General features: G+C 45.5%; 1 protein-coding gene across 3 annotated transcripts in view; it reads right to left on the bottom strand.

Annotated features, from left to right (window-relative positions):
* LOC114789961 (nuclear factor of activated T-cells, cytoplasmic 1-like) overlaps positions 1-24,295 on the bottom strand; it is a 49,247-nt gene that overhangs the window by 19,440 nt on the left and 5,512 nt on the right. For all 3 annotated transcript variants that reach the window (XM_028979467.1, XM_028979465.1, XM_028979466.1), the window contains 6 exons: positions 24,093-24,252; positions 15,354-15,556; positions 12,401-12,573; positions 10,840-10,980; positions 4,710-4,765; positions 2,572-2,704 (listed from right to left, as the gene is read on the bottom strand). In XM_028979467.1, coding sequence (XP_028835300.1) covers positions 2,572-2,704; positions 4,710-4,765; positions 10,840-10,980; positions 12,401-12,573; positions 15,354-15,556; positions 24,093-24,252 — 866 coding nt within the window. The remainder of the gene's footprint in view (positions 1-2,571; positions 2,705-4,709; positions 4,766-10,839; positions 10,981-12,400; positions 12,574-15,353; positions 15,557-24,092; positions 24,253-24,295) is intronic.

Consider the following 24,295-nt stretch of genomic DNA (forward strand, 5'->3'; position numbering starts at 1 on the left):
CAGACATATGCTGCGGACAAACAATTCATACAGCTCGCCCAAAACCACAACTGATGTTAATGTCCCTTTCAGCACAGTTATAAAGGCCAGGGAAAATGAGCTGACTAGACTTGAGTGTGACCAGAAAATAATTGCTTCTTACATTTATTTAAATATGTGTTATACATCATTCAGCTATTAAAATATATGGTATTGCTAACATTTCATATGGGGTAGTGGTACCCTATTGGTAAAATAGGTTGAAGTCTGCTAAAAAGCAAGGTTCAAGTGGACAAGGTACACAGGTGTCTCCACAAACTGCTCCCTGGGCACCGTTCATGGCTGCCTCTTCAAGGGTTAAACACAGAGATCACACTTTCATTGTGTGCAGCGCGCTCTGTGATGTGGTGTTTCAGAATGGCAAAAAAAAAAACACTTTTTTTTTTACGATGTTACAGATTGAAATCTCTCTCTCTCTTTTTAAAACCTTTTAAAATAAGAAATAAAAATACAGTACGTAGTGCATGCGCTATCTCACTAGAGGTGGCAAAGACTCAACACAACCTCAGTGGCTTTCAAGCTTATCGCTACCTGTCAGTCCCTGCAAAGAATTACACAGGGTGAGCGCAGACCTGTTTACAATAGAGACGACAGCAGATATGATCTGCAATAATGGAGTTGTGAAGCATGACTGGGTCAAACACTGATAAGAATCAAATAATGTTTATAAATCAGGAACAACATGCGTTCCCGGCGATACACGCACAAGTTATAAAATAAAAAAAAAAAAAAAGGAAAAATAAACAAAATCATTTTTCATGGTTGTGGCTGTTTAGCTGCCCTTGATGCCCAGAGATGGTAGGGAGTGACTGCAGGGGAATATTTGCTTAGCTGACAAACACCAGGTCACGGATGGAAAATATGAAGTTTTTCCTTTTCTTTTTTTTTTCAGTACCTGCTGTAGAGCAGAACGTTTATTTGGTCCTTCTGCTTTTTCTTTTTTTTTTTTTTTTGCATAGGGCTATTTTAGGCTCTGTTTATTTAATAGCCAGCGAGATATTTTAGGCAGCCAGACGCTCAAGTGTGAACGAGATGCTCTTTATGAGAACCGTCAACAACCACAATTGTGCTTGAAGTGGTCCGAAGAGGAGACGGGCCGATGAGTGTAGGAGGAAGTGTTGACAACAGCCCTACTGAGTTACCTTTCTACAGGCCTGCCTGTTTCCTCAAGCTCTCCGCCTCTTGTACTCTACTCTCAAGTGCGCGCACATACACACACGCACAGACAAGCAGAGTTTTTTCCCTTTCCAGCTCTGTCGACATCATTATCAGTGAAAAAGGGTTTGCTTTGATGACAGGTTTATTTTGAGAGGATTTTAAATAGGCTCGATGTCCCATATTGGCCCCTTTGTATACAGAGTGTTTGCTTGTAAAGCATAGAGGTAATGAATATTTTATCCTGCCGTGGAGCACCATCATGCACATTACAGGTTGGCATTTTCTGATCTATGACAGTGCGTGACAAAAGTGTCACACACTGCCAGCCAGTCATGAGTACACATGGGTGACTCTGTATCCTCAGTGTGCCATATAAAACCCCTGTTCTGACTGCAAAGTTGACCCATGAACTTGAGTATGTTTCTATACTGTATGGATTCAATTACATTTAAAAAACAATTAAACTAACATTAGGTCACAATAACACATTAAAGTGACAAAAATAACTATTGCTATTTATTTCCTGACCCCAGATGACCTTTTCAGTGAGAGCTCAAATGCTCTGCACCATGATTCAAAGTGCATGTGTCTGAAGATGACGGTGTGTGTGGAACAAGTGTGTGTCAAGAGTGCAGCTATTTCTTGTCTATAATGCTACTGCACCACACTTTAAATCACTGATCATGTCCAACATGTACCTTAGTGGCACTATGGCTGATTTTATCTTATCAATGCTGACAGCATTGTGGCCATGTTAGGACTGCCATATATCTATGTTTGCTGATGGAGCAGGGAATTCTCTCCATAATCAGCGCAGCAGGTATTTCCCTGGCCGAGAGCAGCGCCTGTGCTAAACTATCGGATCGCGAGCTATGGAAAACTGCATTAGCGAATGGAAGCATGGGCACCCGAGCCGCAACCCCAGGCCTTGAGGCACAAACATGCCGCAAAATAACCCACATGCAGAGAGGAAGAGAGTTGGAACTAGAAAGGAGGCAACGCAAGGTGAAGTGTGAGGGCCAGGGCGACGGGACGGATTTCAACAAAGTCCCAAGGGCTCCGTCAATCAGCGTCACTGCCACACGGCTGGAAAATGCAATAACGCAGCAAAATAAACACGCCTCCCATCCGTCTCTTTCCTCACCCGCTGGAGTGGATTGCGCTTATTGTTACTCTCTGAAAAGCTCCGTAGATGAAAATAAAGAAAGTGCACGTGCTGTCACAAGTGCTTGTCACAAGAGTGCCAAGCACTTCACAACTGAGAATTATTACGCTTTTTATAAAGACACTCAGTAGGCATGTGAAGGGAAAACTCCGAACATGTTGTGTAGAAGTGGACGGAAAGTAGAAGTAATAAGAGGTAGGTGAACGAACCGTTGGGAGGCAGGTAGGTGAAGCGCTGGCACTGACTCCTCTTTCTTTTGCCATTGCAAACGTAGAAGCTGACCTGAACAGGGCTGGATATCCTCTGGTTCCTGTATGGAGGGATCTCCACCACCAGTGAAGTCTGGAATACACACAAGTTCTGAATATCAGTGAACGAATTGTAGACCCAAAATATTTCAAAATGTGTGAGCCACGGGTCATAGCGGGGTTACAGTAATGACTAGATGCATAAGCCAGAGTGTAAAAGAGGTGGATACTGTATATACGGATGTGCTGCTTGGATATGATTTATGTATGATGAGCAACTTTGTTCCAGTGGCCCAGTGGGAGACAGAGCACTGAAAGTCTCGGGAACACTGGCCTGATCTTTGTTTTGTCAGCCCTGCTGACTGGAGCGCTGCTGTCCTGGGACCCAGGTGCCCGGGGCGAACTGAACTCCTGACTGCTTTGACAGCCGGCCGCCGATGGGGCTGATTGGGGTTGTTGTCGCAACGGCGGTGCACCCGCCCAACTCCCCTGCCCAGACGAAGGCCCTTGGACCTGGGTCAGCAGACGGCAGGAAGCCCCACTTCATCACTCAAAACCTTTTAGACACCGTCACTCACACCACCACTGCTACCACGCACTGGCATGTCTGGAGTTCATGGGCAGACCCAGCCCCCTTGCCAAACCCCAGCTGGCCTCTCAGACAGGGCCAGGCGCGTGTGCCCTGCCCTCTGACGCACGTGCAGGGGATCCGAAGAGAAAGAACAACACAGCCGGGGTGACCTGACCTCCGCACAGCGGGATGGCACTAGGTGGAGAAGCATTCCTCCTCTGTTCCGCTCCAAATAAACCTACTGTCCTATTTATCTTTCACCTACCTCATTTATTCGTCGTCCTCTCCCCCTAACCTGCAAGCCCAGCCCCCACCAGCAATGTTATTTTCCAGCATCTGAGGCAAAGGCCAATTAACCTTCAGAGATAAGGCCACGTTTAGCCCCAATGATGCAATGGCCCTCTCTACCCGCAGGAAAAAAAACAAGCATGCGAGAAATAATAAACCACATGGCACCGCTCAGCCATTGGTTGAGCTCAGCTCAGGTCCATGGCAGCTTTAATTCGGTCCTCGGCAAGTGTGAGTGGAAATTGCTGCAATTGATTAACAGGAAGAGGACAACTGAGATCTTGACAATTAAAGCAAGAAGGAGCGAAAACTCACACATACAAACACACACAAGCATGTAATGACATATACACATATACATATGTGTATGTGATTTCTATATTTGTATAAAGCGTTTACAAACTCTCCATAATGCATACGCTTATGCATATACATATTTAACATATATACTCTAAATGTATTTAGAATATGCATAGAGTACATATAGAGTACAATAATCCACATTAACCCCCCACCAAAAGCACAAAAGGGTTCCTTAATCCAGCAGTAAATCATTTCCATATTGCGTCTCTCTCATCAGCCTGAGAACGTGGAGGCTCTGCTTCAATAAGACACAAAACAAAAGCAGCTTTTTTGGGTTCATGCACATTCACACACACACACACACACACACACACGCTAATATAAACCATTCCACCCGACTTGTAAAAAAGCAATTTGGACTGTCTCATGCTCTTTTTATTCTCTGAATATGTGACCAGCTGCTGGTAGATGGTGCAACAGATTAATTTTTCATTACTTATGATATCAAAGCAGGTTAGGTAGGAGAGATCTAACACCTCCTGGATGCTCAAAGATGTTGCTGTGTGTGTGATGACGTGTGAAAAGATTTCCTTGAGTGGTTTGGGACTGTCTGTGTGTGTGTCACTGATGGGACTGCAGCGTGACGGCCAAATGTGCAATCGCTCTGTTTATGCAGTGGTTAAAGATGGAAATGGTCTCTGTCATCTTTCGGTGAAAATCTGGACTGTGATTGCGTGGGCTAATCAACCCAAGCCTTTCTGCTTAGTAATGCCTTAGTAAGGGTTACATCAGAGGCAGAGAGACGAGAGAGCAAGAGAACAGAGGTCAAAGGGGACGATCCTTGCATCAGTAAAGTGAAATAACAACTGATGCTAGACAAACATAATAAATATATGAACTTTTAGATGAATACAGTTTTAATGGTGTTTATACGTACAGACTTAAAGGAGTCCTTGTCAACTTTGGCTTCTGTCTCCCATACGTGGTGCCCGTCTGTAAACAACAAAAAAGAATCGTTTTTTCCTTTTGCCAAAATGTAATTAGGTATGAATGAAGATAAAGCAGCTTGGATATGGTGACTTCAGCGCAGAACATGAAAAATGGTGTGCATTCTGATTCTTTCAGACACTGGAAATGTTCCCACTACACGCTTCTGCTTCTTCTGATTCGACAGGCTGCAATGCTAAAATCCTTTCTGCCTCAATATTTTTATTTTCTATTTTTTTGAAAGTCAACTATTCCAGACCTGTGCAACGATTTTAGAATTGAAATACTACCCTTACAATAATGATGGCCGCAGGGATTCCCAAAATGCACTGGAGGGCAAACCGGTCTGCTGTCATTCAGCGGATGACTACTTCCTTCGCTTCTTAAAACTGCCCCCCGCTGCAGCTCATCATCACAGTCGACAGTGGGGTCAGTGGGGTCATTCTGCCAGAAGTCAGCAGTACCTGGTGTTCTTTCAAGACACACCTATAGCAGCCAGCGTCCCGAGCTCTGTTTATGTAATCAGCGGCTAAACCACGGCGTTCGCAAACGGCCCGGCGCTCATTTAGTGGTTTCAGAAATAGAGATGTCACTGCGCACTACGGCCTGCACTGGACGGGCGTGACTTGGCGTTCGCGGCGTTGCACGGGAAACCGCCAGGCGCGCGGTCCAGGCCCTTTCAGGCCCATTTGAGCATGTAAGGGTTGCAGGTCACTGGCAGCACCGGCCCCCGTTAATTTAACGTTTGACCTCAGCCTGCAGATATTCGCCTTCGTGGCCAATCTGGACAATAGCGCAGAACCTCGTGACACGGGAGGCCCAGTGATGTAGAATAGATCACAATCGCAGGGGGAGGAAAAAAATATGCTTAACAACTGCATCGAGAGATTGACTCCTTTTCCAGAGGTGTGTTTTTCCCATTGGCGAGTCTGAGAACAAAAGATCTCCGGCACGCTGTGCTATCGATAGTGAAAGATGTGCAGGTGGGGGTGGCGTCTAATCCGAGTGTCGAGAAAAGAAAGCAGCAGGCATCTATTTCCCAAAGCTTTATGAAGGCAAAAAGAGAGAGAGAGAGAGAGAGAGAGAGCGAAAAAGCAGGCAGAGGAACAGGTGAGGGGGGGTTCAATCTCTCTTTTTCTCTGTATGAGAGAGAGAAAGAGGAAAAAAAAACAGGAGCGTGGAGGAGGAGAGTCCCGGGTAAGGAGAGGTGGCAGGCGATGAGCGGGGTCCGTGGACAGCTGTGGAGGGAGATGGGGGTTACGCGCCGACGACCGGGGGGGAAGATTCCTCATATTACGTCTGGGGAACCATGAGGGAATCTCGCCCGCCTCCGCACTGGGAGCCGCTCCAAGAGGGAAACCTTAGCCCTCCACGTCAACCTTCCCCGAGTAAACATGTTTTTCAGGCTTTATTTCTGTCCGCAGTTCTCTCTCTCTCTCCCTCTCTCTCTCTCTCTCTTGAATTCACTCATCAGGCAGTTCTGTCCTGCTCTCCTCTTTTCACCCACTGATTTATTTCAGTTATTCTATTCGCTCCCTCTCTCTCTCGCGCTACTATTTCAACATATTATATGATAAATTTCCTGACCTGTCAGGCCAAATCAATGATATGCTTTTTTTATTGTACAATCATCAAATTGAATATGGTGCTGGGATGGTGAGCAGTTGCTGATAACTGGCAACGTGATGATTGATCTCGATCAAAGAAAAGAGAGATTCTTAATTCCGTCCCGAAGAAGAGAGCATTTTCTAATCTGTAGTCCCAATTTTTCTCCCTCTGTCTCTCATCAGTGGGGGGGGCAGAAATTAAACAGACCAATCAGCTTGGGCCCCTCGTGATCATGAAAATTGCTCTGGAGTTTTTTTTTTTTTTTCTTTCGCATTTCCCCTTTAAACTGTATTTTTTTTTCCTTTCTGCCTTCAGACGAGTGTGGGACAGTGCCACATATGCGGCATACCTTCTCATGTCAGAGAGTGCCGTAGGACTGATAACCACAAGAACTTTCCGCCTGCCCTGCAACATCTGCAAAACGCTTCAAAAAGCCCAGGCTATACCCCCCCCCTCTCCAAAAACATCCCCGCCCACACACCCTCAAAATCAAACACACACACACAAATGATAAACCACACACATGCACACACACGCTAGCAATTGTGCCGCTCCACCGTTCCCGCCTCCTGATTGTTGATAATCATAATAATAAGTTCAACACTGACATAAACGGAACCAGCATATGTGTGTGTGTGTGTGTGTGTGTGTGTGTGTGTGTGTGTGTGTGAAAACCCAACGCATGCAGAATCCGCCTTTAAATCCTGGGGCATTGGAAAGGAAAAGTAGGACGTTGAGGATGACCGCAACACTTAGCCCTGACACTGCACTGTGTGGGAGTGTTTTTTTCCTCTTCTTCTTCTTCTTCTTCTTCAAAAATGATCACAGAGTGTTCTTAAGATGACCTGCACTTCACACCCAAGCAATGAGAAATCTCACTGGGTGAAGGATGTTTATTTTCAGTTCAGAAAAAAATGTGGTCCTTGCAGTTGAAGTAATAGCAATTCTAAAACCAGTAAATGTTAAAAAATATCAGCATGAAGTGAGCGGAGTGAATGGCATGATTGAGCCTATTGAACAATGGGGAGGATGCCAACAACAAAACAACAACAAAAAGGGACCCAAGAATGCCCATTCTGGCAAATTTTGCGAATGGAAACTCTGAATCAGAGGCCTAATTACAGAGGCTCTGCTGAAGCACTGCAGCCTTCTCATTCAGGCCATGCTGAAATCCAGAAATCCCTTCTGGGAGGGATGCATTTCATAATATTAAACCAGATACTGTTATCAAATGCATTCAGCCTGCATCGAGTTGATCTCGTTCTCTATTGCCGCAGTTGGACTTGGGTGAAAACGGAAAAGCACGGGGTGCCGCGCCTTCAGCTTGACATTTACAAAGGAAGGGCTGATACGTACACATGAGAGGCAAGTGGCGTGACAGTAGCACGTTGCCCCGGGGCACGTGGGGTGGTGATGGTGGGGGGCAGATCTGGGAGCCGGAAGTCAGTGGTGCACCAGAGATCCAGGCAGGGAACCAAACACACCAGATGTAAAAGCGATCCCCGCACACAAGGGAATTCCCTCCCATCTGAGTCACAGCGCAGGCTTTCCCCAAAACACGCCCCCCAGAAGCCTCCCACGCATCAGCCCCTCAGCAAACAGGCAGTCCTGCCAGAACACACATTCCAAGAGGTGCGCCAGGTATGCCTACCCGAGCTGGTGCCAAAACACAGGGCGTGTGCAGAAAAAGCTCTTTTCTCTCTGCTTTTTCCACTCTCTCTCTCTCTCTTACACACACAGTAATTATAATAACAATAATAAAAATAACAGAAAGCTCGAGATCATGGAAAAACCAACAAAAGCCAAGATGGAAAAATTCTGTGAAGCGAAAAAAGGGAAAGTTGTGATATACTCCAATTATGAGTCTGTTCATTCTCTGTCATGACAAAACAATGATCCTTTGTCACCCTCATTGTCAAGAAAAAATGCCACTTTTGACTGTATTAATGGTCCAGGTTCAGAATGTCTGTAATACAATGCAGCAAATTCAAATGTCCTACTGTGTTGTGAACGGAAACCGTACAGATGTCTCATCGGTTTTCCAGTATATTCTATATGATATTTATATAACATGATGCCTCTTATGTGTATCTGTGTGTGTCTGTAATCTTATAAGAGCCTCTGTGTGTGTTTGTGCGGATCTGGAAGCCTTGAAGGGATCTCATATGGGAATCCCTCACAGATGAGGCACTGAAAACACTTCCTGTGAGCCCAAGGGCTACACACATACACACACGCACACACACACAGACACACCCAGATCTACAGAAACATTCAGGCCATTAATATGTTTTGCAGTGAGGACTGATCACCCGTGACCCATGCACGGTGGAGCTCTGGGATTGGCTGAGGCATTTGACGAGGAGACATAATTATTTCTTTTCAGGGGACATTAACGCATCCCACAGCGGCATGAACTGAGGTGCAGGCTGTGCTTTTTTTCTGCTGGAATCTCAGGTGGGATCAGGATCAAGCCAAACAACATGAGCGACAGAGCAACAGAGAGATTTATGAAGAGGGGAAGAGTAGGAGGTTATGTCAATGTGTTTTTGTTCAAATATTTGCTTTTACTTTTTGTCCTAATAACATAAAATAAAACCAAATATTCGAATGAAACTCAATTAGACAATTCTCAATATACAGAATTCCAAATATTACCCCCCATAATCTCTAAATCCCTCTTAGAGGCCTAAATTGACAGGTCTGGTTTTAGATGGATGTATATTTAGATGCATGTATATTTAAGAGAAGATATTAATACACGACCCTCATTTAAGTAAAACTATTTCTCCTGAGTAAATTAATGGCCAAACATATAAAGATGAATGTATTTCTCATGATAATGTTGACATTCATGGACACCTTTTAACTTATGAGTCTTTGCTGAAGCTCTGTGCTCTCCTATATGAAACCCCTTGACTGAGATGAAGGAAGGTGGACACTGCACACTGAGCACTGCTCCTTACTTGTGCCTGTCTCCATAATGTCAAAAGATTAGATCTTAACACATGCAGATACATAGACATATATTTCTAAATTTTCCATTTCGCAAGGTTGTGAAATGAGGACTTACACTTAATGGATTGAAATAATGTCCCGGAAGTTTCTCCTAGAAACACCCCATAGAAAGAAAATACAAACAGCATGTGGGCGCTGCTGTGGGCTCACCCCAAAGCAATAAGCTACAAACTGGCCAGCAGCTGGCCAGACAATGGGAGTAGAAGAAAAACAGAAAGTGAGAAGAAGCGAAGGAGAAAAACAGAAAGCGAGAGGAGCGCGACAGTGGAGCAATTGTGAAGGAGTACGTGGATGGGCTTCCCTATTGGGGAATACTTCCTGCCACCAGCCCCTCCGCACCCATGAGGAATCCCTGTCTCTGGGGTTGATGAGTAATTTGTCAGTGTGTTTAATAGCCGAGGCAGGGGGCGCAGCTGGCAGGAAGGGTTGTTGTCATGGCGGCGGTCCCGCTGTGGAACCCAAGGCTGGGGGCGGCAGGGATGGGAAAGCCCTCATAACTCACAAAAAGATGCCCATAGCCAGGCTAGGTGCCCCCTGGGTCCTAGAGCCCACCGTATGCCTGTAAGTTTTTTTACCTGTAAATCAGAAACAGGGCTTCCTTCAAAGGACTTCAGGATGTGAAATAGCCTTAAAAGCAAATGGGCTGGAACCAGAACATAGGTAGAACTTTGGGAAGAAATAAAGGGAAAAGTATTTCTTCCTGACGTTTTTATGTACCCACTGTAAAGAGATCTGCACGTGAAAATGTGTTGTGTGATAATGAGTTAATGGACCTTTAATCGCTCATGAGGACAGTCTGACCCATCTCCATCACCATGGCTTTCTTTATCAACCAAGGCATCTCGTAGTGAGGAGGACGTCACTGATACGTTCGCCGTTGCTTATCTCCCAGTAATCAAGGAAATGACTGTTTGTAAACCTCCGATATCAACAGCTCTGCAAAGTCACTGAATCTTCCCATCTGGCCGGGAGAGGAACGGGGACAGCGGGAAGATCGTGGAGGAAGATGATGGATCATTGAAGTGCGGGGAGTATAGAGGGGGTGAGGAACGGGAGTGTGAAGAATATTGAGGGAGGTGAGAGAGTGTGGAAAGAGAGGTGATGGCGTGGGGGAGAAGAAGATTGTGTGAGTGAGCAAGCGAGCGTTACGGAGAGAGAGAGAGAAAGGCTGCAAATGCCCCATTTGTGATTCATTCCTTAACTTGTGGCGAGCGTCAGTGAACAGGCAATGGAAACTTCTGCAAATGTAAATACGTTTTGGTTAAAAATATAGTGCGTTAATGCACACCACATGTGGCTCCCTGGCAGGGCCCACACTATTTTGACGGGAGCCCGAGACCGGGGGAACCGGGAAAAAGAGACTGATGGAGAGAGAGGTGAAAAAGAGGAGGGGGGAAAAAAAAGGAGGATACGTACTGGAGGAAAAAGGGAGAAGTGGAATAATGAAAGCTTACCTTGGGCCTTCTCCACAAACACCACTTTGGAGTCAGGGAGGAAGTTGTGCCCGCTTAGAAGCATCCTCTTGCCCCCTGTGGCCGGGTAGCTGTCCAGGCTCTGCTTGTCCACCAAGGGCAACTCTTGGGCCGAACGTTGTGCTGCGGAGCGTAGAAAGTGCCTCTTTAAAACCTCTCCCCATCTGCCCCTGTACCTCCAGACTTGCCCCCGGTATGCAGAGCCAGCAGCTGAGTAATGAGCCTCAAGCTCGGCTCCCTCCTCATTACTTCCTCAGTCGAGCCCGGTCCTTTTCTCTCTCTGTGCTGCGCAAATTGTAGCGCTTAGTCCCCGTACGGCAAATGACCACATCTTCACATCTTGATCATATCACATCACCCGCCATATGATCCTGTTTTGCTGTTGACCTGGCTTTGGCTTTGTGTGCTTGGACAAGTCACTTTTTACCATCTATGTCCCCTAGTAAATTTTTGTCTTTTAATTTACCTTCGAGAGACTTGGACACCAGAAGGCTGTTTCTCAGCCAGGAAACCTGAAGTGTTGCGCACACCCTGAGCTATATGCTTGCTATCATGATGTTTTAATTAGATCCAATGCATTGTAAAATAGCAAAATGGTGCTCCAGTTTTCAAAAACGCCCTCAGGTTGGTCCCAGACCTTGCGTGATGAGATATAAAATTTTGAAAGGCGAATAACATCACGTACTTGGCATGCCTAGCTGTGCCCTATACGATCTGTTCAGGTAGACAATACTTTAGGACCATGAAAAAGGTCAGCGCTGCCTGGCCCTTCTCCAATACTTTATCCAGGTGCCGCGACGGAACGTGGCACGAACGCTTCTGTTACTGCTGTCTGCTATAATGAGGTGCCCTTTGAGGTTCAGGGAGAGGTTTAGCTGACTCACTATTGCAAGTCAGCATTCAGAGAAATTGAAGGTGGGAGCAGCAGTGCTTCGGGGTGATAAGAGAAAAAAAACTCCTTAATTTCACACTTGCAGTCCAGCTTCTCTAGTAAAAATGTAAAAAAAAAAAAATTGTAAAACTGCCCCCTTAAATCAATTTTGCCTTCATGCTGTATTGTAACACTGTTTTGCACAGTTGGCACAATCCAGCCTGGGTTTTTGGAAAGTGGACATAGGTTCTTGAGGGGCTTTGGTGGCCTAGCGGTTAAGGAAGCAGCCCCGTAATCAGAAGGTTGCCGGTTCAAATCCCGATCCGCCAAGGTGCCACTGAGGTGCAACTGAGCAAAGCACCGTCCCCACACACTGCTCCCCGGGCGCCTGTCATGGCTGCCCACTGCTCACCAAGAGTGATTGGTTAAATGTGGAGGACAAATTTCACTGTGTGCACCATGTTCTGTGCTGCAGTGCATCACAATGACAATCACTTCGCTTGAATTAAGCCAAGCTACAGCTACCACTACTGGGACTGCAAATAGGGTGCAGAGTGTACTCATCTCTATATGTCATGCATTAATTTTTACCACTCTGTGTAAATGGTCACAGAGGTAGTACAGTAGGGAAAACTGATCCTGGTTAAGCATAAAAAAGCAACAGGCACTCACAGCATTCAATGGGATTAGAGGCAGCCTGCAGGGACACGGTTCGGCCATTGGGCTGGTTGATGTGCACGCGGAACACCATCCTCACACGTGTGTTCTTGCGGCCAATGTCGGTCTCACCCTTGCGCAGCTCAATGTCAGAGTTCCGGAGCTTCAGGATCCCCGCACAGTCAATTCTGCGGGATAGAGGGGAACAAAAGAGAAGCCGATGCATCAGGAGTCTCTGGCCAAGAAAGAGATTGTGAAAGGAATGAAATAGTGAAGGCCAGTTGCGGTGGAGACTGTGAGCGATTATGAAAATGACTGCACGCGTTCCGAATCGTGATGAAGAATGAGGGCACATTTTTTAACACAGACAATCCTGACAGCACTGACTGAAGCGGCACTTCCTCAAAACGTGACGATGCAACGGCACTTCCTCGGGCTCTTTCATATCTGAGCCCAAAAGGCCTGTCAGTTCTGTCACTCTCAATAGGCAGCCTGCTCAACAAGCTACTTCTTCATTTTCTGGAGGAACGGACGGCTGCACATGTGCTGAACAGCAGAGAAGAGCCCAAAGCTGGATGGCCCTTTCCACCGGGGAGGGCTGCTGGCGACCGGTCGCTTTCTCACACCCACTCTTTGCCGTCTCTCCCTAATACACACTCCCTCCTCTCCACTTCAGCCTTGCTCGTTTTACCATTACAAACATTTACAGTTTCAACTTGACTAACCAATGCCACATTTAGCTGTGGACTTCTCTTCTTAATTTCTTCACATCTGGGTATTTTCCTTTGTGGGACCTCTCTGTGGAAAAAGGCATTGCTTTTCAGATTGCCCTGAAAAAGGCTGTGCTGATTAAAGAAAAAAAGTGGGGCATACATATGGGATAGGGCTTGGCATTTAAATGACTGTACACATCAAGCTTATGGGTAAAATTCTTGGATGATGGTAAATGTCAAGTTTTACACAAATACATTATTCCCCTACTTTGGTAAGTAAAAAATTGTATAAATAATAATAAAAAAAGAGTTTTACTAGGTGTGCAAAATGTAAACCTCTGTGGTCTCTGATCTGGACTATAATGATACTTTAATGAAAATGAAGTACAGATGTTCATTATCACACTGCACGTTAATATTAATTTCAAACTGAGGCATCTTGCTCAATTCAGGCATCTGCGTATATCCATGAGACCACAAAATGGTTTGTGGTAGATGCCGTCTGACTGACTTTCACTTCTTGCTTTTGTCTTTTGCTGCCCATGCAGTTCCAGGTTGGTCAAAACAGGATGCATCAACGAATACCACCGCTGGTTTGTTCCAACACAGGACAGCCTGATCAGTGACACCCATGCGTAGGCAGAGGTTTAAAAATAGTGATGTTAGATTGTGTGCTTATAAGAGTGGAAGGTTTGAAAAAGGGCATTTATATGTCTAAATTATATTTGGGACAATAATTTCTTTGTGTAATTGCTCATTATTGATTTTTAATACACATTTATTGATATTTAGTACATTATAATTATATAAAAATAATTTACATAGTAATAATAAAAAAATCCATTATTGGCCATAGCACTAAGCGTTCTTAGAAATAATAATATAATTAATAATTACAATAAACACATTTTGGTGAATTTGACATTGGCCAGAGAAAAAAGCAACAGCCAGGGTCCCTTATCACTGACCCTGCTCATCGCTCAATGGAAAGATTAAGTCAGTGACTGTCCTTAGGCTGTGACCTTCTGCTTCTTTCTATGAAAAAGTCCCAGCCCACAACTTCCTGCCATGGCATACGCTTGCCTGCAACTTTCACTCCCAAGTACCCCCCAAAATGTCCTAGTGGTCCAGTATTTCCGGCCTCTGCATACAAAATCTTGGGGTAGTTTAATAAATTTTGGTATAAATTAATATTTTTCTGATCTGTCTGGTCATCTAATATACAAAAGTAGATTATAAAAACCATTCAAATACAATCAGTCCACACATCTTAGAAAATAAAAATGGAAAAGAATGAGCTGAGAGGAAAAGAAAAATGAAATGCTGAGGTGAAGGAGGTTATGCAACTTCAGTGGTAGTATGTGTGCAACTACGTGTGTTATCCCCGACACACGTTACTGGGCCTCCGGCCAGCAGACCCATTGTGGCTGGAACGGAGGCCCAGGCAGGAGAGCTGCTGCTTGGACACCCCGCAGATCACAGCCCCCTGGCCCACGGGGACTCTGGGGGGGTCTAGGCTTCCACAGGCAGGAAATTTACTGAACTGCTCCGTGTGCCAGTTGGAGCTAGACTGGGAAAGGGGAGGGTGAACTGGGGTTGGGGTGGGTGTGGTGTCTGCCGGATGAAAAGCCAGAGGCAGTATAGTCACAGCAGATACAGCAGACGTAGAGGCTCAGCTTCTAGCTGCCATGTACATTAGAAGGATAAAGACTGGTTCTGACACCCTAAATCATCTTGTTAGGCCTGCCCATTACACAAAACGTCTGTTGTGGAAGCTCACTGGCCTGATTTCTTTTTTGCTTTCCTTTTCGGTACTGGCATGTTTATGGTAATGTCATGCAAGTTTTCACAAGTCCAGTGACAAATGGTAAAAATGGAGAGAGTAATGAGGCCATGTTTAGGCTCAAGAGCCGGACTCAGACAGAGAGACAAACAGAGGGATATACGTCAGCCTTTCAACCCACCCACACACAGACACATCTGTTTAAATATCTTTGTGAGGACCTAGGGTAATTTCTTTATGAAAGCACTGTAGTAGTGTACTTCTATGTAACAAGATGCTAACATAATGCTATACTTTAGTTTTTTCTTTCAATAATTTGGATTTTTACCAAACACATAAACATAACCGATGAGTTATTATCAGAAACTAAGTATGTTATAAATGTAACAAGTGTAACAAGAGATTTCTATGATTTTTGTCTTTAACTTTTAATCACACACTTGTGTTTACTCATACACTCACACACACTCACATGGCACGCATGTTGTTTTCAGGGAGCAGAGGGATCTCCAGCACTTTGGTGTTGGACTGCATGACCTCGTGGCTGGCGGTGGAGACGGTCTTGCCGGTGATGCGGTGGACCTGGTAGAAGGCGTGCGGTCGCAGGAGGCGGTCGTCTGCCGTCCCGATGAACAGCTGCAGGGTGAGGGGTTCGCTCTCCATGTAGCCATAGAGCTGGCGGCAGAACAAAGAGAACCAGGTGAGACCCCCGCCTCGGCTTTAAAAGACCCCCTTTAACTGCCTCCTCGTTTGAAGGGAGCAACGCAGGAACAGCCACCGACGTTTTTGTGCACCCTAATGATACCTCTTGTTCTCACAAATGTGCATCTGCCTCCACTGTTTGTTTTCTGGTTGGTTTGGAGACTGTGCTGGTAGCTGTTGCTCCTGTTTCGTCTGGCGAGGACGTTTATGTCCCTGCAGGGCAGGTATTTTTGAAAATGGTTTTGATCTTTTTGGGACCGTCTAGGCCAGCGCTCTCCTGGCCAATGAGCAGCGTACATGGTACAGACGAAACTGACTCCCCATCACTTCACTGTTCATTAAAATTTCGCAGCAGCCATAAAAGAAACTACCCAGGGAGATGCAGGCTTTCAGTAGACACTGACTCAATGGAAAGTGGCCGTTTTCAAGACAGAGAAAGAAAGCAAAATGATCATTAAAGTCTGCCTGAAGGAATGTTTCACAAAATTAATGAGGAAAATACCAATACCAATTTTACATTTTCATACTGAAAAACATCTTTGTTACCTATTTTTTAAAGAAGGTTAATAACAAAGACATACACGTTACAGACATATTATGGTATTAAGCATTCAATGAATATAGTGGGTTTTTATCAAACATAACATGAATATAACTTCCAAACCTACAGAAAATCAGAGGCCTGCACCTATTCAGAAAATCTCATTGAAAAATGATGTGAACTCTCCAGCCACTAACATTCAGGTAAAAAATACAAAATACACTGCCAAAGACTGTAAGCATAGGTTTGTTTATTTGATTTTCATGCATTTGCATTAATAGCGCAACCAATGCCTCAAGATTACAAATGCTATTTCAGTTAAAAACTGAAGGATACATAAACTGTTCTTTGCATGTCCATCTACATTATTCATAGCAATAATAGAGACATTCCACGTTAGGCTTTAGGACAAACAATGTCTAAAAGTACTAGGAACAGTAATTATTATTTTCATATATGCTGAAAATTCTATAAAAACACTTATTTGCTTACATTGATTTGCACTTTATGGTAGAAATACCCAGCCACATATTCCTTGCAGTCTAGAGTTTGTGCCCTGTGGTGTCTCTGACATGGAAGTGATCAAACATTATGATTTTATTATGGCATATGAACCTGAGGAACTAGGCATCACACCGAGATGAAAGACCCTCCAGAATCAGTAGCACCACTTCAAACAGGCCCCACTTCCTCACACCAGTTCCCGTTAATGGCTACTGCTCTCCAGTGGGGAGGGATCATATTTTCAAAAACATAATTCACACCTCAGGCTCTTGGGACCAGCCTGGTCTCTTGCTTAACAAGGAATATTTTGGGGATGCTGTTACCTTTACAAAAATGCAATTAACAGAAGGACATGTTGCATCACTTGCAATGACGTTAAGTCAAACTTTGATGAACATTGAGGTGTATACCCAGAAGGAAGCTGTTGTTTACAGACAGCACGACTCTTTTTGATGTGGTCAACATTCAGAAACCCACTGAAAGGAACCATACAAAGTGTGAGCCCCACAGTGGTGCTGGTGCAACTGAATCTCACTGTGGACTGCAGTCTATATTTGCTACGTTTGCTGTGTGGGCAAAGAGAGACGTATTTAAATCAGGGGGATCTGTTGAGGGCATTCAAACATGAAAAGAAAATCTTACATCGCTGAGATGGACCTCCAGGGCGCAACACAGCTGGGGTCTGACCACAAGTAAAATCTCTACCACAAAATAAGAGCCTATATAAACAGGAAAAAAATTGTGCAATTAGCTCCAAATACACAGGTATCATTCCAAATCCGAGGCTTACAGAGTTCACTCCACTGACCGAGCGAAAACAGTGAGCGTGTCAAACAAAGTAAAAGAGCACGTATTTATTTAACCGATTGAGTCATATAACAGAACACAGACCACATGTAACCTATGACATAATCTGATTAATGGATTTATAATTACCTATGTGTGGGGGTCAGACTTTACGGGGGTGAGGGAGTGGGGCGGTAAAACCGCCGTCATTGGAAATTTTTGGCTGTAGCAATCAGTCGGTGACTATGATCCTTGACACACTTAGGTGTTGCTGGTGTGTCCAAGTGTCCTTTTGTTCCATGAAGCTGCACTGTGTTTCACTTTTCACTGTGTTTGGCATTTAAGACTTAAAAGTGCCTTGGTAGTACACAGGTGTCAGAAAATATCAACAAAGCGATGTCTTGTATCGATACAGGGACATCAAACCCTGAGCATAAATAGCTCAGTTGGGAGAGCGTTAGACTGAATATCTAAAAGGTCCCTGGTTAAATCCTGGTTTCGGCAAAGCACGTTGGACTGTGTACATGCAATTTTGGGGCAGTGGTGGCCTAGTGGTTAAGGAAGCGGCCCCGTAATCAGAAGGCTGCCGGTTTGAATCCACAAACCGCCAAGGTGCCCCTGAGGTGCCACCGAGCAAAGCACCGTCCCCACACACTGCTCATCGGGTGATGGATAAAAGCAGAGGACACATTACACATTAATTTGTGTGCACTGTGTGCTGTGCTTTGTTTCACAATGACAATCACTTTAACTTTCAAATATTGATATTTTGTATGAAAATTTAGTCCACCGGGTGGTGATGTTGAGCATTTTATTTAGTGAGGTCAGCAGAGATGAGAGATGCCTCCACTCCTGTAGATGGCGCTGTACAGTTGGGTACTTTGAATTAATGCCTGGCATTTCATGCAAAGTGAAATCAGCATCTTGTATTTCAGCTCTTGTTTTTACATTTTTTTGTGAACTATCGCAGTATGTGCAGTATCACAACATATTGTGTTAAAATTGTATCGTGACCAGTGTATCGTGATACGTATCACATCGTGAGTTCCTTGCCAATACACACCCATACTTGGTAGCTTGAGTGATAATAAAATATGGTCTGGATAAATAATCAACTTGCGGTTAATTGTCATCTCTGTTCCTCCCTTTGCTTCTTTATCCCCAAATTGAAAGAGCTCAGGAGCCGTCCTAACCCGGGCGCTGGTCACACATGCAAGTCATCAACAAACCACGCTGGGGTCAGAAGCTTCTTGAATCCCTGCCGTCTCTAGAGACCACTTCATCTGCGAGGTGATCTCACCACAAGAACTGCTTTGCTTATTGTATTTAACTTAAAGTGTCACCAGATATAATTAGGCCGAGGCCCATATGCTACCAGCCAATTATAAATGAATGCAAATCGTAATAAAAATCCACTCCTTTCATGGTTATTTATCCTATCAAACGGTACTCCATTGATTTATACTGATCTGTCATTTTTTCTCTTTTTTTTGTATTCTGGAGGCCCCAACCATTACATCAGCTGTCTGCTGTCTGTGGGACACGCAAGGAGGGGGTCATTTTTGAGCCATTTAACTCCAGGCACGGTGTAACGGCAGTGGCGGCTCCTTTCAAAGTGAGAGTGACCTCATACTCAAGAGGAAGTGATTAATGAGGTCAGGCAACCCTCAGTGACGCTGGTCTTCCCGACAGTAAAGGAACGTGGGTTCGTCTCCCCTGGGCGACCTCAACAGATTAATTTACCATATGTGCTCCTCTGACCCCCTACTTTCTCCTCATCTACTCGCTCACTGATGGTAGCGGCCCAGTCCATTTATCCCCTCATTTCGTCAGAGGGACGACAGAGAAGAGAATTTGTATTTTCTCTGTGAGCCGATGAGGCATTACCTAGACGCCAGGGCACCTGTTGACTCCTGCTTTACATTTGTGTGTGTAAGTGACTCTCAGCTTTCGACAGGGAGGCAAATTCTGGTTTGTGTTGATGACTAACGCAGTCAGTGCTCAAATAACCAGTACAGCTCTCGTTGTGTACCTGAAACAGGCCCATCAATCAACGTCCACAGGAACCACATCTGCAGGCTGCACTGCTCCCTAACTTACCATTATGCGTGACAGATGACAATAAAAAGCAAATGACAGGGGAACTGAACTAAACTGAACTAAAATAAGCATCGCCCGACGCATTTATTTTATGCTGCATGATATAGGTGTCAGTGTGCTGTGTAATGTGTATGTGTGTGTCCAGCACCCTGTAGCTTGGCTTTATTTGCAATGCACATATGTAAGAAAATGAGCTTCTGAGAAGCTGCTCTCAGAGCAGTTTGAAGGCTATTACTAACACATGGGTCCAAGGCCACGCTCTCTTCCCCCGCTCACCCCTCCTGTACGTCTCCATCGTAGTGGGGAGGAATGTCATGAGTCGGGTTCCACGTGGCGCAGAGGGAGGGGTGAGAGCGGGCCGGAGGCAGGCGTGCGGCGGGAGTGGGGGGGGCTTAGCCCGATTATCACATCCACTCCTGAGTGCTGACAGTCACGCAGCACGGCTTCACTGTACCAAATTAAATCTACACTCATCTGAGCCATCTCGCCCCCCAGACCTATTTGATTAGACCTCCCCTTTCGGAGTTTTGGTGCGCGCTCAGTACGACCACATATGTGTGACGCTTTATTGTACTTGGCTTGAGAAGTTAAGAAAGGCACACTTTTTGCAAGCGGCGAAGTGGCTGTGCTCTTTGTTGTGAATTAAAGTATAACAAAAACCGAATGTTATGCTGTCCGGGGCCAATTTTTTAGTGACTGCCAATGTCTCGGCCATAGAACTCTAAGCCCCATATAAATTGATAGATTTGAAAGAACTGCTTGTAACCAAAATTATTTGCCAAGAGCTACAGACCAAAAATTGCAGTCTGAACCCCGTGTGATGTACTCAGTACTTGCTGCCCCTGAAATAAACACGAGCCACCAGTGTCTTACTTCATAAATCTGCGGTCAGCACCTCAAACCAGTGAAAATGCAGTCATTTTGTACCATTTCTCAAGTTGCTTTTTCAGTTGCAATTAGTGGTTTCCCAATGCCAAGGTCATGACTAAGGGAAGCCCCTTAAAGTGATAGCCACATTTTAAGGGTGGGGGTAGAAGGGGGCAATAATAACTCTACTGGAAACAAATAAGTCATCGGTTACTCTCTCATTTTTACTGGTTGAGATCACAGAAACCCATGAAACGACTCCTCCTCAGAGGACTCACCCCATGGCTGTGTGGTAATGCAGTGAAATACACTGTATACGGATTTGCATAAATTCATACCCAGTGTGATGTGGCTCCACACTCATGATGTGCATGAAGTGGCTCCTAGACAAACATGTGCTTGAGATATGACCATTCCACAACACATGCAGACTCCAGTGTTGCCATATCCTGGGTAAATTGCATTGACTTTGTGGTGCTTTCTTCATTTTCAAAGTTGACAAGAGGTGCTAGTTGTAGGGCAAACCCCTGAAGGCTGCGTAACACATGCCAATGCAGTTGAAAATGCAAATAATATGGGTCTTTTCACTTAAGTAGGACAGGGGCCACTGGTTGAAAGGAGCTGTAACCCTTCCACTGGTATCCCTCCACATGACTGTGTGATGACTAAGTCAAGAAATGATGAGACAGAGAGAAAGAGAGAGACCCATTAGATCCTAACAGGAACATATTTTCTAAGAACTAATTTGAATAAAATTCAGAAACATGGCGATGATCAAACTTGCATTTCTCTCCACTCATGGATATACAGAATATAGTAATACTTTATATGTTGTGCCTCAGGCCTCCCAGAAAGATAATTTAATGTTATTCTGCAGTTCTATTTAATTTCAGGTTCGCTGGAAAATCAATTAGGCTTGATGTAGTGGTTGGGTCCGTAGGTAAACCTTGACTTTCCCTAGGCATGCCTTTGAAAACCATCATGTAGATTTTGGACATATCTGCGGTGTGGACGACTGACTTTTCTGCAGACTGCAGGGGAGATGGGGAGGGGGACACCCCCCTAATTGATGTGTGGTCAACAGAAGCCAGTTAACTGGAAAAGGAGGAAAAAGGGTCAGCGACTACAGTCACCACCAGGCTCCACCACAGCATGGAGAAAGGACCTCCAGAGGATCCAACTGGAAGAAACCCACCATGACAGGCAAGCGGTCTACAGAGTATTGGGTTCTCATGTTCTAGAGGCTTCTGTCCTTCTTAAGCATGTATTTTCAGGCCTCCCTGACCCTCTGACAGCTCCATCCTTCCAGAGGAACCATGTGGTAAAGAGGGAGTGATGTCAGACCTTGCTAACGGAAGTTGCCCACACAAAGGGAGCTTGTGTGCTCAGCAGCGGCCAGTGGAAGGGTTAGAAAAACACCTTTGCTCATTACTGCGAAACAAATGGATGCTCGTAGTAACTAATTTGCAGTCAAGGTGTTCACAAGCCCAGAAGCCAAAGAGCTCAACCTTCGGACTGATCCCTGCGCAACACAAGCAAATAATCAGACCTAATGAAACAAAGCCACACAGCATAAAAAAATGAGAAAGAACCACGCACTGGAAAACCCATCAGAAATGTTTTGACATGCCATATGGCCTCACAGAGGCGGGGTTTGGCATTTCTGTTGTTGTTTTGTGGAAGCTTCCTAACAAAGAGTGATGGAGTCATGAGCACTGAAGGCTTATGGAGATGGCAGTGGTGTGCAGTGTGTGTGTGTGTGTGTGTGTGTGTCTTTGTGTGTTGAAGGAGCTCTGAAGGATGAGCGCCTCACCAGATATGACACCAGCAGTGAAGCGAATTCCCCCAGAGCTGAGCAGGGCGGTGGCGCTGGCATCGCCGCACCCCAGCAGTCCACCTCTGGGGCCCTGCAGTCCATAATCAGCAGGAAGCAGAGAATCTCTGGAGGGTAACGCGAGTGGGGAGTCAGGGGGAAGGTGAGCCGGGCCTCAGCTGCCAGCTGGGAGGGGCAGCGGTGCCCATATCATTCCTGTTGACTGCGCCCACCTATCGCCTGGTACTCATTACCGCCGGGCACTGGGACCACAGTGGATCCCACTTTTTCCCTTGTCTTGCTGAAAAACACATAGTGTGGCTTTGGAGGAGTACTAGCTGGAAACCATAAAACCGAAAAATGATAGAACTGTTTGAGACGTGTGCTTCCTGTCCTGTGAAGCAGAAACACCAGGAGATCTTGGGTTTAATGGACCCGCCACTCGTCTTGCTGGGGTGGTGCTTGCATAAGCCAGAGAAGTCGCTAGCTACTGCTGTCTGCCCACAGACTGCACCGCTTGGCTCCTCTTCAAGAGGGCTCGGGCTTACGAAAGCCCCAAGATATTTCACACAGGGCAATTGTCGGCTTATTAAATCACATCGAATAAAAGTAAAAGTTGAAAAATGCGGCCGATTTGAGGGGGACAGATTAAGTGCGTCAGTAAAGCGGTGTTTACGACCCCCTCCGTCTGAATCTTCATGATATTACCGACTTAGTCTGGCATTGGCCGGTCAGCAGCGATGAATAACAACACCGCCACAGGTTCGCCTGCGTCTCCAGTGGCGTTGGGTAGGCAACATAGAACCTTTTCTGCGCTGACATAACCATCCTTTAAATATGGGATGAAATGGCGGGAGTAAAAGTGTGGCTGTGAGTAATGAGGTGGTACAGGCTAAATCATGTGCGGCTCAACCTGCCAGGGCTACTCTGGCAAACGTCTTTAACGGCAGCCTCGGCGGGGCGGGTCGTGTTAACAAATTAGGCTTCGGCTGTGATGCATGGCTTTTCGGGTTGAGGGATCGTTTAGGGTTGATCATTTATAAATAAAACCCAAAAGATGACAGATTTGAAGCGGCTTATGGGGTAACAGCTGCAGTGAGAGCTGAGGGTCTCCAGGCTCGACCGGCATGAAAAAAAACATTTCTTAAAAACTGGAAAAGCAGGAGCAATATGCCGGCTGCTGCCGTGGCAAGAAAGCTTTTGACGTGTCATTGCACCAAGGTCCAAATGTTGTACTTTTGACATACATGTCATACGTATATACATATGGTTACGAAAGCACACACACACACACACACACACACTTGAGACTTACCATGCGTTCCACCTTGAGCAAACCAAGATGTACAAACAGCATGACAGCCCTACGCCTAAAGGGAGAAAGGAACCCTCTGTTGGGCCACAGTGGCAAGAGTGACGTGAACCCTGCCACCAGTGCCAAACACAATACAGAGGGGTGACGGTCTCGCTCCATGCTAATTATGTCAATATGTGCGGCTCCGATTCAGAGTGACCTTGCGCCGCAGCGGACTGACTGCAGCTTCACGGGCCATTAATAACACATACACACACGAAAAAAAAAAATCACACACACACCTGCTGCAGTAAAGAGCACAACTGGTCAGGGGGGGGTAAGGTCTCTTCAACTGTAAGGGAAACTGATTGTTTTTGAGTCGTGGCTGCTTGGCAGTGAGAGAACTTTGATAGAGGGCTTCTTTGTTCTCTGCTCCCCTTTCCTGTATTAAACCAAATGTGACGTTAAATGGCGGCAACTGGTCTGTCTTCTCATTTCAAAGGCTTCCCACCCAAATGCCTTGCATTTCATCTGTAACATTTTGCAACTCCATAAAGCAAAATCAAGCATGACTGGCCGGGTAAATAAAGAGTACGCTCAGTACCTGCACCACGGGGTGTCCTCCAGAGAGGGCTTTGACGGCCCCGCGGCTTCCCTCTGTCTCGTAGTGGGCGCGGTGGTGGGATTTGGGCTGTACTTCAATCTGCAGACTGTAGGGGCCGGAGCAGGATGGCAGCTGCCAGTCAAGGGCTGGCAACGATGGACTGGAGGGGAGAGGACAGACTGGTGAAGCAAAAAGGTTAAATA

This window comes from Denticeps clupeoides, chromosome 5 (assembly GCF_900700375.1).
Source record: "Denticeps clupeoides chromosome 5, fDenClu1.1, whole genome shotgun sequence".
Taxonomy (NCBI): domain Eukaryota; kingdom Metazoa; phylum Chordata; class Actinopteri; order Clupeiformes; family Denticipitidae; genus Denticeps; species Denticeps clupeoides.